The sequence below is a fragment of the Gouania willdenowi genome, chromosome 1 (assembly GCF_900634775.1).
Source record: "Gouania willdenowi chromosome 1, fGouWil2.1, whole genome shotgun sequence".
In the NCBI taxonomy this organism is placed as follows: Eukaryota; Metazoa; Chordata; class Actinopteri; order Blenniiformes; family Gobiesocidae; genus Gouania; species Gouania willdenowi.
This window is the reverse complement of record NC_041044.1, coordinates 35,555,648-35,574,618: the sequence shown is the minus strand read 5'-3', so window position 1 is coordinate 35,574,618 and position 18,971 is coordinate 35,555,648. Positions and strand designations below refer to the sequence as shown.

Genomic DNA, 18,971 nt, shown 5'->3' with positions numbered 1-18,971 from the left:
CGCTGCTTCTTTGCATGAGATTTTTTTTTAATTTTTTTTTTAAAAATACATTTTCATACTGTCCACTTTGCTGCTATGACCATGGCAATCTCCTAGTGTTGGGTTTTAGGGCTAACTGAATTAGGTTGAACTTGTTAAAGTTTTATTAACACAATCAATTTTTAATAATTCATGTAAACCTACACACTCACCTGTACACTGCTCTTACTGTATACAATGCTTGCCTCTGCTTTGGCTGACTGATTTTGCATTGTTGTTGTGCTGAAATGTGCCACGACCCTGTTAACCAACAGATGGCAGTAAATTCTTAGCACACTAAGGGGCGGATTCACTAAGATCTGAAATAAAGGGTGGTAAACCAGTTGCTTCCCTAAATCCTTTGGTGGCGCAGTTTCCTCACCTGCTGCAAGGAATTCACTAAGATTGCAGCAATCATTAGTGCACTGCAGAAGTGGTGCTGACCACCCTATTTAAGTGAGCATTTTGTACATGTTATTTTGAACATGGAACGTGAAGGAGAGTTGAGTGCGCGGAAGTGAAAAAATAAATTTGAAGCAGCAGAATTGGAGGTGTTAGTCGAGGAAGCTAATAAAAGAAATAGATGAATTACAGCAGTCATAGATAGATAATAGATAGATTCTTTATTCATCCTGCAGTGGGCAAATGTACGTGGATATCAGTGACGGGGATGCATGCGCTCGGCTGATGCGCCTGAGTGTGTGTGAGAGAGCGAGCCTCAGAGGAGAGATGTGTGTGCATGCCTTTAGGTAGGGTCCGACAGGTGACCGGGACAGGTAGCGAACTTATGTTTATAGTGCAGCCAGATAATAAAGTGCAGCGCTACAACAACAAAATGGCCTGTTCTTCCTACGTGGTACCATCTTTAACAAGCGTACGGGAGTGATCCCGGGAGGAGAAGCAGCCTCCGGTCATGGAGAGTGCTACTATACATATTCATCAGAGGGAAACACGCTAAATGGATAGAGGGCGCCTTGCGATGTGCAGCAGCAGTGCACTCCTGATTCTCTAGGGTTTGTACAGCTTTTTAGCCCGTGGAGTGACGTTTGCACACCTCTAAACCTTTAGTGAATCCGCCCCTGTATGTTTAAACCAACCTCTTTTAGCATTGACACAACCTAATGAAACAACTGCAGGGTAGATCTAAAACAACTGCTTTGGCTGCTTTAAATGTACCTTTTTTATTTTGTAATCGTGGTTTTTCAATTTACTTTTTAACCTGCTTGTGTGGACATTTATTCCATTACGGGGCAACATGACCATGTCTACGATGTTTGAAATCTTTTTGACTTGAAAGTAAAGATAGAGATGGGTGAAAAATGGCATAACACTGGACCTTTAAATTAACTATATTCAGATGGATCAGGAATTTACAGCTTCAAAAGACATTTTATTTGTATTTCGTGGTCATGCTTTAATGGAGTATTTGTTCACAAAACAATGATTTAAAAAATGTTTCAGTAGCAATTTGGTAAGTAGAAAATATGTGCTGTGGTTGTTCATACGTCATGCTGGGACTTGGTCTGAGTGAGAAAAGAAAAACATTCACTGTAGAAATAAAATACAAACAATACACAATATTAAAAAAGTAGTCCTCAGTTTCACTGAAGCAAAACAAATTATTGTTCTAATTATCTTGACTACTTACATACATTAATTGGGCATAATTTTATTTATCAAAACTGTCCATAAAAAGTAATCTTGCACCTTGAAATTAATTGAAGATTGGACAGCTAAAGCTTAGCCTGATCAGAGGAGTTTTGTTTATGCTGTGGAAATCAATGGTACCTGTTTGTCTATAGGTACCTAACTCTCTTATGAACCACTTGAGCAATTTGATATGAATGGAATTTTGCATTGGGACTACTCCTATAACTACCATGTGCACATATTTGTTGAAATATTTATATTATTTAAACGGAATTATGTTAACTCGACCATTTACCGTATATCAGATGCACAATTTTTTATACAACAGCAGCAGGGCTGAGACTTAAACAAAGTTATGAAGTCCCCTTTCAATTCCTTATTGGATGAAAAACAGCTTCTCTGTTAAGCCTGAATGCTTTTAATAGGTTATTCTGACATTATTAAATAGAAGCATGAAGGTTTTCAGCACACATTCATGTCAGACTGACTGATGCCACCTGCGCTTTTAACTTGATTTATCAGTAATTGTTTTATGAATACAAGAGATGGTGCCCCCTCTACATTAAACACTAATCAAGAGATTTTGAAACGTTCGCTTCTATTTACCATCCACTTTTTCCTACTGCATCAAAACCTCAGCCAAATATATTTATTTAGCTTTTATCTGGGAAGAAATCAGGTTGCTCATACTATGTCCCAGCTGTTTGTGTGCTAAATCAAGGGTGCATCGCTTCACATTGGTGCTAGTGTGTCATTGAATGCCATACTCTTGTATCCAGAGCCGTTTCTCGTTATATGTAGACTATGCAATTGCGTAAAGCCCCAAAAGACAATGGAGAATCTAAGTTACCCTGCTTTGTAGTGAGGGTAGCAATGGATTGTGGTGCTAAATGTATAAAATAGAATATTTTCCCTCCCAAAAAAAATACAAAAAGCAGTATTTTAAGTGTTGGTGTCTCTATTTTTGTTTTAAAATGTATGCTGGTTTATTGTATTTTTATTACAGACAGCAGCCTATATAGATTTTAGTTGATCAGGAAATAATTTAGTCGTATTATATTACAAGAATTAACATTATAATTGGCATTTTTATAACAAACATGTTATTCTAAATTTTGACACCAATTTCTTTTTTTTGCAAATGAGCAAATTAATATAGGTTCTAAATATCGGTTATCAATTTCCTTGATTTCGAATAATTAATATCAGCCCTAAAAAACAACGACCCTATATCAGTAGACCTTATTACATTATTTATCATTTTACAATGTAATGGACAGCCAAATTTTTTTTTTATTGATTCTGCCCCACTTTATCTATTATTCTATTTTTATTTATTTATTTGTTTGCCTTTTTATAGACTATTCAACAGATCAGGAATCTCTTGATATACTGTAAGGCAAACTGGGGTCTCCATTTAGCATTTGTATAGGCCAAAGCTAGAAACGGCTCTGCTTAGATCCATGAGCAAATGTGTGCCTTCCTATTTCTTTCTCTTACTACTCGACATCAGTGCTTGCATGCTTGCTATGTGCATGGCTTGATAATGTAGCATGACTCTGTCTGTTCTCCTTGTATCCATGTTTGACGCTTCACTGTTTCCTCCTGTAGGATGCAAACCTCCACCACCACCTGCAGTCTGGGCTCTGCCGATGAAAATGCAGTGACTCAAGCAGACGAGGGGCTAAAAACCGTCCACCTGGAGTTAACAGAGACTTGTTTGGACATGATGGCCCGATATGTGTTTTCCAACTTCTCTGCACTTCCAAAAAGGTTGGTAGTTATTTTTTTTAATATGCATGTCTTTACAGGACAATGTTTAGTGGAAATGGAGCGAGAGCAGCTGTTAACAAGTTTGGTATTCCAACGTTGCGCAGGTCTCCGATTGCTGAATTCCTGTTGGCGGGAGGTCGCAGTATGACCTGGCTTGTTGGGAACAAGCTGGTTACCATAACAACCAGCGGAGGCATCCGAACACAAGCGCTGCTGGGAATGGACATGGAAGAGCGTCTTGGAGGAGGAGGAGAGATGACCAGGTGATTCTTAGATGAACCCAAGGATTGCTTTTCTAACACATTGGACATTTAAATATGTCCTGTGATAGGAAGTGTAATGATTTAGCTTGGCTCCTGCTTCATAGCGTCTCATCTTTATCTTACCAGTTATGGGGTGTCCAAACAAGCTGTTCATTCTACTTTTCTACTCAAAACATGGTGGTACGGATATTTTAGAATATGAAATACTAACAAAACACTTAAAATCCAAACCAACAACAAACTGAGTGCAATGCATCTTTCAGTTGAATTTTGTTGTTCTTTAAATAATGCAACTCAACCATATTTTTTTTCTATTACCTGCATATGGAACATTCATGTTTTTACACCAAAGTATGTTGGGTATGGACCTAAATGCTTAGTAGCTATTAGAGATGCACCATAATGAAAATTCTTGGCCAAGACCAAAAACCGAAACACCAAAATAAATAATTATACAATTTATTAGTCCCAATGCATTTGTGGCTCTAAATGTGTACTAATCGCACTAGAATTAAAACTGACATTATATAATATTGTACAGGCCTATAACTGACTAAACTGCTGAAAGAGAGTCAAATTAAATTTGTTCTCTAATTAAAGGTAGGGTGGGTAATTTTCTCCAGATACACTTTTTAAGTTTTTGGTTGAAATTTTCTTCATGTCCTGACAGAAATTAAATCTTATGTGATCTGAAAAAGGACCAAAGAAAATCTGTTATCTGTAGCACTGACAGACTCTGAAACCAGATTAATAATAATTGATGATGTGCTTACATAACTACAGTGTCGACTTGACACTGAGACATAAATCACACTTCCTGTACGTCCCCCATCTCAAACGCTGCTCAGAAATCACCTTGGTGTTCAGATGTATTCAGCCACTCTGTGAGTCAGCGAACAAGTTGGCCCGTTTCCAAACAAGCATGCACTGACCGCACTGTTTGCTTGCATTTTTACAACATCCTGTTTCTGTAAGAAAAGTCACAAGTGTTTCGGCCGAAAACCGAAAATGCACTTTTGGGTCATTTTCTGCCGAAAATTTTTGGTGGCCGGAATTTCGGTGTATCGCTACTAGCGATGATTGGAGTAGCGTTCTTGCCAATTTAGAAATCACAATAGAGAAAAGTTTAATTAATTATGACAGAGATCAAATCATCCACTGTCATGATAACACAATAAATAACTCGTAACAACAGTAATCTCAGGTTTGGACCTTTACCTTTTTTCCTTTTAAACCTGCAGGTCGGATCCATCACTGCACACCCGGATAACCAAAGAGGCTCCAGCCAAGTTAGAGTCACAGTCCAGCCAGCAGCATACCAGAGCCACACGTATACGGGTCCGCTCAATGTCTGGTAATGACATATCAGTTGATGGGCCGTGGGCATCTGTTGTTCCTCCTTATAAAGAGTACCACATCCTCTCACCTCTTACATCTAATAATAAGTCTGGTTCAGTATTGTGTTTAATTCATTTCTGCATTAAATATGTTTTGCTGCACTTCCCAGTTTACCTCCTGTGCAACATGGTCATTGGCAATCTTAAAAGAAAGTAATGCAACACATAATGTAATCTATTATTGTTAGAAACAAGATGGTTATGTCCAATCTACACATACAACATTATACTATGTGTTTGTGCCTCTGACTGGCAGTGTATGATGGTCAAAAATGTGTATTTTTATGTGTTGTAATGTTAAGAGGCTGTAACCTTTTACTGGCCTTTACCTGATCACCAGCTGTATTGATTCAGTGGTTTCCCATCGTTTAACAATTCTTGATAATTTTTTAGCTAAAAACCCCAAAAACAGATAAAGAGAAAATGAAAACTCATAAATGTGATTTATTGACTTGTGGATAGATAAAAGAATCATTATGTTTTTCTGATGCTTCATCTCAGGTGGCCACGCTCTCCGTGCTGGTCCTGCTAAGAGTCTTAGTCCTCTGGTTTCGCCGTCAGAGAGCGAATTAGCTGCTCCGCTCTCCCCTTCCACGGGCTCCAACATGGACAGTCTGGGTCCTTCTTCCTCCACCTCTGCAACCCCATCAGCTCCTCCTCCTCTGGACAACCCCAACCTGGCTGAGTTTGTCCCTATGCTCACACAAGGCTGGGCAGAGATCTTCATTCGAAGACCATCAGGTATTTGCTAACTTAGGAAACCATAACTCAGTTATTTAACTCGAAGGAACTTTTTGGCTGATTCTGTTAAAATCTTTTCAGTTGAGATGTTTTTACTTCCGCCAAGGAGGAAATATTTTTACCACCAATTGTTTGTTAGTCTGTCAGCAGGGTTACGTCAAAAGTACGTATTGGATTTTGAAAACATTTGAACCAAAGATAGACCTTACTAACCTTGTCTACACGATGGAATCTCCTGGTGTTTACAAACACCAGAATCCATCTTGCACTGTTCCCGCCTTTTCCTTTCGAATCCGAACCGAAATGATTTGAACCAATCATGAAGCAGTGTTGTGGTTTAGGGCGGGATATCCGGGTGTAGTGAAGGCAGAAGCGCCAAAGCAAAACTGGTACATGCACAGTTGCGGGGAGAGGAATGAGCTGGACTACCGCTATGAGCATAGTTCTGAATCAAAATAGAAAGATGTCGACGCAGGAGGATGAACGCGTGGAAGCTGCTATAAACTGAATTTTAGAAGAATGCAGCATGTCCTTTTTGAAAGAACAACAGCGAGAGGCGTTTTGTAAATTTTTGGACGGAAAAGACGGCAAAGCAGAGCCTTGTTGTTATACAACAAAGTCATCTCAAAGCGCTGAACAAAATATAAAGTCCAGAGCAAGAAAGAAAGAACCCAACAAGATCCACTTGAACAAACATTTAGCGACAGTGAGAAGAAAAAACTCCCTCTTTTTTATAAGAAGAAACCTCCAGCGGAACCAGGTTCAGAGGTGGCAGCCATCTGCTTTGACTGGTTGGAGTTAGTGAACAGAGGGGCAAACAGGATTGGATAGAAAGATAGTCCATCTGAGTGTCCGAGACTAGTTGAGCCATGAACCTATGATCAGTCCATCTCTGCGGCGCATGCTGATGACATCATAATTTGTTTCCGTGTGATTGGCAAAAACAAATCATGGTGGACAGGCGCTTCGCCCAATCAGCTTCAAGCATTCTGTTCATGTCCCTCCCTGCTTTCGAAAGAATCATGAATCTGACGATACGATTCACAATTTGCATGTCGCGATACGATATATATTGACACTAAACAAGACCATATGTATTGCGATATCAGTAATTACGAATTTCACTTTTACAAGTACAAAATGTTATTAATTACATTTTTTTTTTTTTTTAACTTGCGAGAACAAGTAAATGGTAACTGACTGTAGTTCAAGTACTAATATCAAAAACGAGTGGTATGTTTTTTTTTTAAACTGTCAAATTACATTTTTCAAAAAAGTTTAACTTTTGCTTCAATGCAACAGATTTATATTCTAAGTTGTTAAATTACTTTAAAAGTAATCGCATACATCTATAGAATTGTCCAGTATGTTTTAGTAAAATAAAGTGCAGTCAACTTCCAGCTAAAATGCATAGAAGAGTGAGGTAGTTTAACAAGGTCTGCTGTCGTTCACTGACACCTAGTGACTGGCAGTTTACGTGCTATGCATATGTTGGCGCAATTAAATAGTTTTTTCTTGAAAAAAACATGATTCTATTTGGACATTTTTTCGGGTCGATACAATAATCGCGTGGTGAATTATTGTGACATATCGCCAGATCGAGTTTTTTCTTACACCCTTACTCTGTATGTGTATCAAACCTGTGGCCTTCCAATGGTATTCCCTGTGCTGTGCTGTTTGTAGGTTGGGGTCTGCTCCAACCCCATGTGTGTATTACACTCTTCTGTCTGACTGTTTTTGTCTTTTCTGTCTGTTTTTCACCATCGATGCAGGGAACACCAGTTGGCTGATGTGTTTGGAGAACCCTCCCAGCCCTTTCTCCTCCGAGCTCGGCAACATGCCCCTTCAGGAGCTGTCCAGCATTCTCATGTCAATGGAGGGAGTAAAGGAGCCCCTCGCTCAGACCGCTAGCGCCCCCGCCAGCACTGCTGCCCCCGCACCAATGACAACCTCTGAGCCTCTGACCCAAACACACAGCGGTGTCGGAGTGAAGGCCAACCTCATTCAACGCTCCAATACTGGTGAGTAAACACCCCGAGGAGGCACTAAAGAACACACTTGTGATATCAAAGAACATATTGGTGGTTGTGAAGGATGCATGTGAGTCAGACCCTAAGGTGAGCTGCATTACAGAAGATCTTCTCTTTCCAGTGAATGTGAGGACGTGTGTGAATGCGCTGCTGCTGCTGCTGCTGCTATGTGGACTTTAATTAACTCAGCCTAGGCCTGCGCAATATGTCGAGAGTCCAGATATTTTTTTGGCGATAAAAAAAATTACAATATCACTTATATTGATAGATGTTTTTATTTCATAGCTTGCTTTTTTAATTGAAATGATCATCTTAGTACTCACTCCTTTCATTTCTTCTCAGGATGGCATGAAAAGCACAGTTTGATGGATTTCTGTGCGTCCCTTAACCCAGTGCAGGGTTCAATTATAATTGTAATTGATAATCAATTACAATTATAGCACAATTATTGTAATTGTAATTATTGTATTGTTGTAGTCCTATTTGAATTGACTTTGTAATTGTAATTATGGAAATTCTATTCAAATTGTCAATTATAATTTGATTAAATGCCAAACAGTTCTATGGCTTACACATATGTACGGTAGTTAACAATTATTAAAATGTGTTTTCCCACTACCTGTCAGTGAATCTTCCGACCCATACAGGTGGTAAGGGTTAGAAGGGTTAATGGGTTAGAGTTGGATGTAATAGAATTTTATTTGAATAGGGATGATACAGAGTAACAATAGTGTGAATGTAACTGATATTTTGTACAAAGAGTTTATAGCTATTGCTAAATTCCACCTCTTGCTGAAACGACATTGTACACACATACAAAACCACGTACAATCATTACAACGCGATACGTATAAAAATTTGTAAAATTGTGATTGAAATTTAGTAATTGAGAATGTAAAGGTAACTGACTTTCAGGTCAAAAATAATATTTCTAATTTATTTGTAATTGGGAAAAAATGCAGATAATCGTAATCATAATTGAATTGTAATTGAACGTAGATAATTTAAAAAAACTTCATTGTAACTGACCCCAACCCAAGCCTAAACAACCCTAAACAAGCCACACTACAGAACTCACTCACATGCTGTCCTTAACAGGAGATAAAGCCAAATGTGGCACACATTGCGTAGATATTTGTTAATATATGTGCCTGTGTGGCATTTTACGTCAGCAAATTTAACCCAGAATTGTCTTTCTGGGTTATTGAGTTAAAAATATCAATATTATATATCATTATTTTGAGGACAAAAATATGGGATATGAATTTTGGTCCATATCGCCCAGCCCTAACTGTGCCAAACGTTGACCTGCCTCTAAACTTCAAATTTGTGGAAAGACCAGTTTGGATTTGGTGATTGTTGAACAACGCAGCCAATTTCTATTACTTTATTTGGCTACACTTTTTTGTTTGGAACTGTTTGGAACTATAATGTGTGCACACTGCACACATTACAAAGTAAGATTAACAACTGTCACAGGAAAACTTCTCATCTAATTTTATTTGCTTGTTTTTTTTTCTTTGGTTCATTTATTTTCCCTTCATTGACTCTCAGCTGCAACTGTTGCCTTTGGGCTTCTCTATAATGCAGATGAGGGGCTAAGTATATTGTGGAGTCATTTATTATCATCAGCATAACAGAACATATTAAATCTGAGTTCTAGCAGATCTGAGGAAAACACTGGATTAATGGTAGGGGTGTAGAAATGTGCCCTATGGCTAATCCTGCCATTTTAAACCTAGACAATATAAACAATGCTTTTCACCACAGTTGAACCTTCCCCACATTTTCATGTCTCCTTTTTGTTCTGATGGGTTTTTCTCCATGTCTCTTCACCCTCACCACTGTGGGTTGTTTTGTGGCTGTTCTCGCGCCACCGTTCATTCCCCCGCCTGCAGAGGGCGACTGTGTCTGGTCTCTGGGCCTGGGCCCTGTACCCCCAGGCCCCCCAGCCCCTGGCAGGCTGCACAGGAGCATTTCTTGGGCAGGTACCGTCAGCCTCCTGTGTGTGCCTTCCACCTCCACCTTCAGAAAGTTCCTGGTGTAGTATATTTCCTCTCACTTGTACAAGCCAGTGGTCTGCAAGCACAAACTTGAGGTAGTTGTTTTTTTTTTACATCTTTAAAGCTCCTGGAGATCAGATAAAAACATAGGCTGTGTTTGAAATCGAATACTAACGTACTATACACTACACAAGCAATGAGTATATACTGTCTACTAAATGCTATTCGTATGATTAGGATGGTGACCGTTTCCACTGAAATATACTTCCAAGTTACCAAATATACATTGGGACTAGGGCTGAACGATCAATTGCATTTGCGATATTATCGCAGTATAATAAAATTTTGTAATCGCAAAGGCTGCAATTTTAAAAAAGATTTTTTTTTTTCTTGTCCTGTCTTGTCCTGGTAAGTTCAGAGTGTTTAAGAAGTGCAGTCCACATGTTTCATGAAACATGAAGTTAGTTAGATACAGTATGTTGAAGAGGCATAGCCACAGATTTGTTTGCTTTATTGTTGTAATTGTGCTTTAAAATTTAGATTTTATATTTATTTAAAGTTTAAATAAATCTGAACTTGTTTATTGTGAAACAAATTGACTTTTTGCTTGTGTTCATTGACAAATACACGACAAGAGGCCCTTGAAAAAAAAAGATCGCATTTTAAATCGCAATATTGAGGGAAAAAAACACAACTAGATTATTTTCCAAAATCGTTCAGCCCTAATTTTGACCCTACAACAACAAAAACCTAAAGCACACTGAGGCTAAATATCTCTGTTGATTCGCCACATGTGCTTATTAATTTATGAAAACACATTTTATGCAGACATTTCAGAGATTTTCAGAGACACACCATTGTGCTACTGACTAAACTTCTGGTTAATTTCAAAACAAGAGCCCTATTTACAAAAGGGTTTAAAAAAAACTAATAGAAGACCAGAAGAGATGCTTTTATTTTGAAAAGGGGATGTTTGACTTTTAGCTTAAAGCCAGTCCCAGGGCGATTTTACATTTTGCTCGCAATGCATCATGGGGCGGTTGTGTATGACTAGTGTGTACTTCAACAATGTCCCAATATACTATACATCCGGGTATTTCTTGCAAACTCTTCTAATCTAATTGGAACACACTACATACTAATTTTGACGTTAGACTTAGTATGAGTAGTACGTTAATATGACATTTTGAACACAGCCATAGTGTAGGCCTCACAGATCAATAAATCAAAGATCATTTACTCAAAAAAAAGATGTAAAAGGGTGAAATTGCTGCTTGAAAGTTTTTGATCTCCACTGCAAACACTAACATTGGCACTGAATAAATCTCCTCTGATCAGCCATGATATTATCATAATCTGCAACAGGTTGTCTGAGGCCAAAGCTTAGGAATAAATTGTCTCCTTCTGTAACATAATGCCACGATCCGTAGCTATAATAATTTGGCTGATCAGTGTGTCTTTTGTCTTTTACTGATGGCAACATTAGTAATAAATCCCAACCAGTTAATCTAAAAAAACAAACATTTAATTGTATTTATTGGCAATGGCCTTTTGCCGCCTCGTTTCACGCACCCAACAGATAAAACTCAGTTGTGCCAAAGACCAGTTTCGTATCTGACCCGTGTACAAGTGAAGAGATTTGGCTTTTCTGCTTTCCTCGCTGGTCTAACCTGAGCAGAGAAGGTGGTGTGTAAGTGATTGACACGTGATTCTGTTCTTTCTAATCGACACTCCCTAATCAACCGTTTTTTTGAAATATACTCCCAGGTTGAACTTTAACCTCTGACCCTCTGATGTCAACAGGAGAGCCCAGACCTCAGCTGAGTAAAGGCGTTCCCTGCTTTCCTTTGTAACATGTTTTAAGCTGCAGTTTAAGGCTAAAGTGTTGAGTTAGTTTTCCCTGAGGTGTAGACGAAAGAGGAAGAAGTGGAGGAAAGGGTCTGGGCTGCTGTTGCAGTAGCTGCAGTGCTGAAATAATAATAACCCACAGTCAAACAGATGCATGTGTCCTGCTGGTGTTCCAGTAGATGAAGTGATACGTAGCAGTGTGCTGATCTGAATCAGTGTGGATGGACATGTTGGGCTGGTTAGTGTGTGTGTGTGCGTGTGTGTGTGTGTGTGTGGAGATAAAATGTGATGCGTTGATCTCAGAATGAGGACTAACATCTGATCCAATCTTAAGTGTTGGTCAGAGCACAAGGTTAAATCCACAAGTATCCGGATATTGATGAAAGAAGAGTTTTGCCAAATGCTGTCCACACAAAGTCCACCTCGTGGGTAAAACAGTTCTGGTCAAAATGTATCTATAATACTCATTAGCGTTTAGCAAAAACCTAAAGATTGTTTAGGTTGAACTAGTGGAAGAGTTCTGATTGATTTTTAAAAGCAGACTAAATATCATAGTCATCTCCCCCTACACACACACACACACACACACACACACCTGAGTGTTTCTCCAACTTACAATTACGGCCAATACTAACCACTGTTGGAAATATTCCTATACAAATATAAAAATTACAATATTTCATTAAATATTAATTTAGCACCCATTTCCCAGATCTATGTGGACTTATGGCTGAAAACAGTTTTTAAAGATATCCGGATACACATGGCTGAGGCCTTACCTCTGTGTGCGTGTGTGTGCGCCTCTAACAGTGTCCAGTGAGTATCACGTTAATGCGTCCCACTCTCACTTGCTGCTGTAGACTCGGTGGTTGTGCTGGAGGAGGGCTCAGCTGCCTCCACAGCTCACACCCCTCCTGATTGGTTGGACAGCGCAGAGTTTGAGCCGACGCCATCGTTCGATCCTATTTTCATGTCTGTGGACAAGTTACCAAAGGCTCCGCCTCCAGGAGTGCTCAGCAGGGTGAGTGAAACGACGGAAGTCAACTATTTAACTGACACTACGTTCACACAGCAGGTCTTAATGCACAATTCGGATATGTGATCGTTTATATTACATATTAAATGCATCTTCAATTAGTTTGGAGTATGAACAGAATGCGACCCTGAAGTGAGCCGCATGCACAGAAGAGGTCCTAAGGTGACACATGACCCTACCGGCACGTACGGTGTTTACGGAAGTAAATATGGAGGCGTCAAGTGTAGGACTGTGTCGCAATGAGGAATGTTCTTTCCAACAGATTTGCTTGATGATGACGTAGGAGTCGGATTCAAAGCGCCTCGGCCGTCCAGACTGCAGTCGCATTGCAAAAAATCAGATGCGTATCGGATTGAGGACCATATATGAAAGTGACCTGGGACAGATTTGAAATAAACAGAATTGTGCTGTTCATATTGTCTTTAACAGACCTGATGTGCAGTGTGAACGTAGCCTATAGTTGGAGCCAATTAGAGAGAATCAAATACTAGCAACAGTTGCATAAAGATTTAATCAAACTTATTGGTTTTCCAACACATTTTTTTAAAAATGAAACGTATTTGTTGCTTTCCAGTCCTCTTCCACTTCCAGTCAAGACGATGAAAAGTCGACTTTGGAAGAAGTGAGTGAAGGAGCGATCCCCATAGATCAACCCAACACTGGGGCCACCACCCCAGGCACTCAGGACCCAGACCTGCCCTTCCAGACCCACGCTCAGTCACAAGGCCACGGCCTCAACAAATCCAGCTCCTCTCCAGAGCTCCAGACGTTACCTGAAGCATTTATTAACGCTGCCGCCGCCGTAGAGTCTGCAGCAGCGGTGGTGGAAGACACGCCTCGGCCTAGAGTGTCGTCGGACAGTGTTTCTCAGCCCCCGCTGTGTCTTTACGAGAAAGAACGGATAGAAGAAAGCCCGGCCGGGGACGCCATTGGACCAGGAGCTCAGAGTCAGGCCTCTGATGGCCCCAGCGTGGCTCCATCTTCAGGAGGAGGAGCTGTTTTGAGGTTGTCTTTACCAGCAGCTCCGCTGCAGTCTGGACCAATCTCTCCCAGTGGGGGCCACCGACCGCGGGGCCACACCATCTCAGTGTCAGCACCTTCTTCCAGGAGAGAGAGAAGAAGTGACAGAGACTCGTACCAGAGCCGACCGGGACCCAGCAACACCGAGAAGATCTCTGGACTGAGTCCGAGGTGCTTCAAACGGTTAAGTTCAGATAATGCAACATCAACAGAATCAGGAATAAAATCACTCACCAATGTTTTCTGTTTCCCAGCTTTGTCTTCCTGCAGCTTTACCACTCTCCGTTTTTTGGAAATGAAGCCAACAAACCACTGCTGCTGCCCAAAACTCAGGTGAGCTGATCTTTCCAGGTAAACTTTAGACATTAGAAATAATGTCAGTGGTCAATTCCTGGGTTAAACCTAGAACTTTTCTGTGTGGAGTTTAGATGTTGTCGTGCATTGGTTAAAGCATTGTTTCTCAAATGGAGGTACGTGTACCCCTAGGGGTACGCGATGGCGCTATAGAAGGTACTTGAAAGAGAGGAAAATTTACAAATGAAAGCATACAAAATATGGGGTTTTATGTTTATTTCTAGTCTAAAATGATATATAGAATAATAAAGATCTTAATTAGGACATTAACAGAAATACAAAGGTCAGTCATTCATTCCATCATTTTTTCTCTATAGTTACTTTTTCATAGTATTCTGAGAAAAATGTAGTTGGATAAAAGGGAAGTACTTAAGGCAAAAAAGTTTGAGAATCACTGACTTAAAGTAACCAAATTGGTTTAGTCTAGAGTTTTTCAACTTGGGGTTGTGACCCTATGTGGGGTCACCTGAAATGTGACATGGGGGTCACACATAATGGAGTCATTACGTGTGTTATTTGTTATTTTTTTGTTCTTGTTGTAATTTTGTAGATTTGTGCCTTTTTGGGTCCCTTTCTGTTTTTTTGTTGATGTTTTTTGTATTTTCCTTTTATGTCAGTTTCCTTTTGTGTGTTTTTGTATTAATTTTGTTTAAGTGGTTGTTGAGTCGGTTTTTGTTGTCATTTTGTATTTATGAGCCACATTTTGCTGCCAGTTGCCTCTGTCTGCTTTAGTCCATTTAGTTGATATATGCAGGATGGGATCAGGAACTGAAGGGAAAGGAAGTTAAAGAGACGCTTCCACACCAAGGAAATAGGAAATCAGTGTAAATCTAAGGCCTGACTAAATAAATACATTGAGGATGCACAAGACGAGTTTGATTCTTAGTCTTTAACGGGAGTGTTTTCATTTCATATTGAAGGTGATCGACCGTGCTGTGAAGGTTCTGGATCAGATGCCTCCTTATGACACCCATAAGATAGGTGTTGTGTTTGTTGGAGCTGGTCAGGTAAGAAACTGATATTTGTCCCAAAAGAATAATTGATTTAATTCCGTTAGATTTTGGATCTTTTCTCTCAGGTGAACAACGAGGTGGCCATTCTGTCCAACGAGTACGGATCCAACCGCTACGCAGCCTTTCTGACAGGACTGGGAAAACTGATCCACCTCAAAGACTGCGACCCAGACCAGATCTTCCTGGGAGGGCTGGACCAGTATGGGGATGATGGGGAATTCACTTACTGTTGGCATGACGATATAATGCAGGGTTAGTGTGTAGACCAGGCTTATTGATTGTTTTTATACTGTGTGTAGAGCTTTATTTTACTATGTGAACATCATTTTCTGCAGCAATTTTCCACATCGCCACATTGATGCCGAACAGGGAGAGCGACAAAGGCTGCTGTAATAAAAAACGCCACATTGGCAACGACTTCGTCATGGTGGTTTACAACGACTCTGGGGAGGAGTACAAACTGGGAACCATCAAGGTAATTTAGATACAGCCGTGTGTGTGTGTTTGAGTGTGTGTTTGTGTTTGAGTGTGTTTGATCCAAATCCAACACAGTGTGATTTCCACCTTCTCCTTCCCAGGGTCAGTTTAACTTTGTGGAAGTTATCATCAAACCTCTGGACTTTGAATGTAACCTTGTTACTCTCCAGTGTCGCAAAGGTAAGAAAACACTTCAGTCAGTATTAAAAGCCCATTATTACCATTATTGTCTCATTGGTTGACTTTGCAGCATAAAGTTTGAATTCAACATTCCCTGAGTTTTAGCTCAATCGAGACCAGTTTGATCTTAACTGGGAAACAGGTTTTAGGTGGGAAAATTAGTATTTAAACATTATATTGCCCTAGTTTGCACTTTCATGTATAAATGATATTTAAAATATGGAAGGCAGTGGCAATATCTAAGCAATATGTCAATAACTGCAGGATCTTCATTTTCACATTTAGTTGATTTTGTGACCAACTTTTATCTAATTTGGGTGGAAATTATGTGACGTATTTTTTTTAATTTTGTTTCCCATTTTTGTTAATTGGGAGCATAACCAAAACATATGAGCAAGAGACCGATTTTCTGTTTTGTATCTACCGCGTAGAGCCGAGGATTCGCGATTCAACGTGACATCATTTGAGGAAAAGTGCAGGATTTTGGAAATATTAAGAGTTGTTTCAACTGATTTGATTACATTGACTGCGGTCATGTGATACAAGCATGGAAAAACTGCAAGCACTGACAAATATAATACATTTTTCTGTCATTTCTCCTGTAGTGCAAATCTGGTTGAAATTCTTTGTTGTGCCCCTTTAAGTATTCTTCTCTTTAACGTCACGTTTGTCTTTATTTCTTTGCTCCTTTTTTTACAGATCTCGAGGGATTAGTCGACATAACAGTCGCCAAAATAGTCTCAGATCGAAACCTTCCGCTGTTAGTCAGGCAGATGGCCCTGCATGCAAATGTAAGTCTCCCTCACTGTGCAAACACACTCACATCCACACACACTTCACGCTCCTTCCATTGCCTGTAGATGGCTTCACTGGTGCACCAGTACAGAGCAAACCCCTCAGATGCATACGCCTCCAAGTGGCTCGCCAGATTACGACACATCAAGAGGATCCGGACACGAGTAAGAAGAGCATGCATAAAAGAGTTTTTATTTTCTGTTTTTTTGAGCTTCCTGTAAAGCGTGCTCTCCGTCCACAGGCCCAGGAGGAAATCCAGTCCAGGTCCACTCCAGGGATCTCACTGACACAAGGGCACAACAAGTCGTTTCAGCAGAACACGCAGGCACAAAACCCAGAAACCAGTGGGCAGCGAAAACGACTGGTGTCCACCGTGGACGATTTCACAGACTTTGTTTAAGCTGCGTGGCTGATGCGAAATAAAAAATTATATGAAGAAAAAAAAAAGAAAAGATTAAATTCTGAAGTTTGACTTTTATTCGTCCCAAAGGAAGAACTAAAAATCAGTGTTTCTCACAGAACAAGGATTGTTATGTTCAGATTAAGAGCTCAACTCTGAAGAATCTCTGTTTCAGTTCATTCTAATTTGGTTATCATTTTGGTTCAATATCTAGTCATTGTGTTAATTTGATATTACAGCTGGGAAGCAGATTTTAGAAAGGAAAATGAGTAATTTCAACATGATACTTTTGGTAGTACAATTCTCACAAAGTTTTTTTTTGTTTTTTTAAGCCAACAAAAACTAATGAAAGCAGAAAGTAAATTGTATTGATCAGGTTTTGACTCACTATTACTTATGAGAACTTGTTTAGCTCTTGGCCCATCAAAAAATGAGAAAATGGAAAAAAAAACACCTTTTATGACCAAAGATAACTGAAGCTGCACCAACACGTACAGATCAGTTTGTCTTTAAAGTGAATCATAAAGATCTTTGTGTTGTATTTAACATCTACAACTTAAATCGCTCTTTATTTTAACCAACTAACAATGTTTCGATTACTTTTTATTAATATATTCACTCAAATTATAACTAGAAGGCATAGTCGACTTTTATTTTTAACGGTTTCTCACATAAGATTAAAGCTGCAGAGCATGAAGCAATATGAGGATTTTACTCTGGTGAAGTTTGAGATTCTTGCCAAGGTGGGGGAAAAAAAAAAAGAATTAAATATATAGACTGTCTCGAGATGCAAAAATTATTAGTAGCGTAGTTGATAATGTTGACTGCAAAAATTTGTGTTGACGTGTCGTTTAATGTTGTAAATTCATGATAAAATCAGGCAGGTGGCATCTTTCTGCTTCATTTTTTGCTGCAGTACCATATATGAACTGCTGGGCGCAGTGTTGCTTCACCATTTACATTGTGAAGAAGAATTGCACCACAGAAGAAAAACCAACCTAAAGTATCAAAATTTTGGGACCGTTTCACTAATAACTTATACTACATCTGTGACATGAAACTAACAGTAATACATACTGTTTTATGGCACTTAGAATGTTCGTATATTATGTACATTATACTAAGAATTGTATTTTTTCAAATTAATTTGGAAAAATTGTAATGAAGACTTTTGACCACTGAGAGGCAATGCTCCCCCTGCAAACTCCACGTATAGCGCGCGTAACTAGTAACTTTTACTTTGAGTACTATTTAATTGAGATACTTTTTACTCGTACTTAAGTATGTTATGTATGACTTACTTGTACTTGATTACAATTTCAACCAAGTAACAGTATTTCTACTTGAGTAGAATTTATCAGTATTCTTCACACCTCCGCCAAAACGTCGCAAACCACCATTCTCAGCCAATAGTTAATTAGATTGTAATAACAGGGTTTCAACCTCTAGAGGTCAGTCACTCCTACATTTTGAACAAAATATTCCAACACTGCACACTTTACTTGAACTAAACTGAGCTGGATTAAAGGTTGAATCTACACGATGAACCGAGTGAGAAAAAGTGAATATTCTTCTTCTTCTTGTGTGGTTTATTGGCGGGTGATAAATAAATGAAAACTTTAATGGCAAGTATGAATGATACAAATGGCAATATCAATATTGAATTAGAATTAGACACATTTTATTTTTTTTAACATAAATATTATTTTACCTAATTCTTTACTTTACTCTCTTTATGTTTATTTAATTTAATACATTTTGCATTTCTCTTTGTCATCCTAATATAATGAAACATAATGGATGGCGGACCTGTTTATTTTCTTTGAATAGAAGCTCATTGTACATTTTTATAAGAAGAGTTTCATATAAAAATAATGTTTTTATTCCTTAAACTTTATTTATGTTGCACTGGACCTGATACAGCAAAGTAATTTCATGGCACTCATCAGAAATAACAATATTTTGATGATAAT

General features: G+C 39.0%; 1 protein-coding gene across 3 annotated transcripts in view; it reads left to right on the top strand.

The window, feature by feature from the left end:
* The window catches only part of LOC114468250 (tuberin-like), a 33,000-nt gene extending 15,943 nt beyond the window's left edge, over positions 1-17,057 (top strand). For 2 of the 3 annotated variants that reach the window (XM_028455237.1, XM_028455077.1), the window contains 16 exons: positions 3,280-3,441; positions 3,546-3,704; positions 4,946-5,058; positions 5,603-5,842; positions 7,615-7,863; positions 9,771-9,860; positions 12,584-12,744; positions 13,334-13,950; positions 14,034-14,112; positions 15,054-15,140; positions 15,212-15,398; positions 15,482-15,621; positions 15,725-15,803; positions 16,503-16,594; positions 16,664-16,762; positions 16,840-17,057. In XM_028455237.1, the coding sequence (XP_028311038.1) occupies positions 3,280-3,441; positions 3,546-3,704; positions 4,946-5,058; positions 5,603-5,842; positions 7,615-7,863; positions 9,771-9,860; positions 12,584-12,744; positions 13,334-13,950; positions 14,034-14,112; positions 15,054-15,140; positions 15,212-15,398; positions 15,482-15,621; positions 15,725-15,803; positions 16,503-16,594; positions 16,664-16,762; positions 16,840-16,998 (2,713 nt within the window). In that variant the 3' untranslated portion in view covers positions 16,999-17,057. The remainder of the gene's footprint in view (positions 1-3,279; positions 3,442-3,545; positions 3,705-4,945; positions 5,059-5,602; positions 5,843-7,614; positions 7,864-9,770; positions 9,861-12,583; positions 12,745-13,333; positions 13,951-14,033; positions 14,113-15,053; positions 15,141-15,211; positions 15,399-15,481; positions 15,622-15,724; positions 15,804-16,502; positions 16,595-16,663; positions 16,763-16,839) is intronic. The other variant, XM_028455160.1, reaches the window with a different exon arrangement.
* Positions 17,058-18,971: the final 1,914 nt, after the last annotated feature.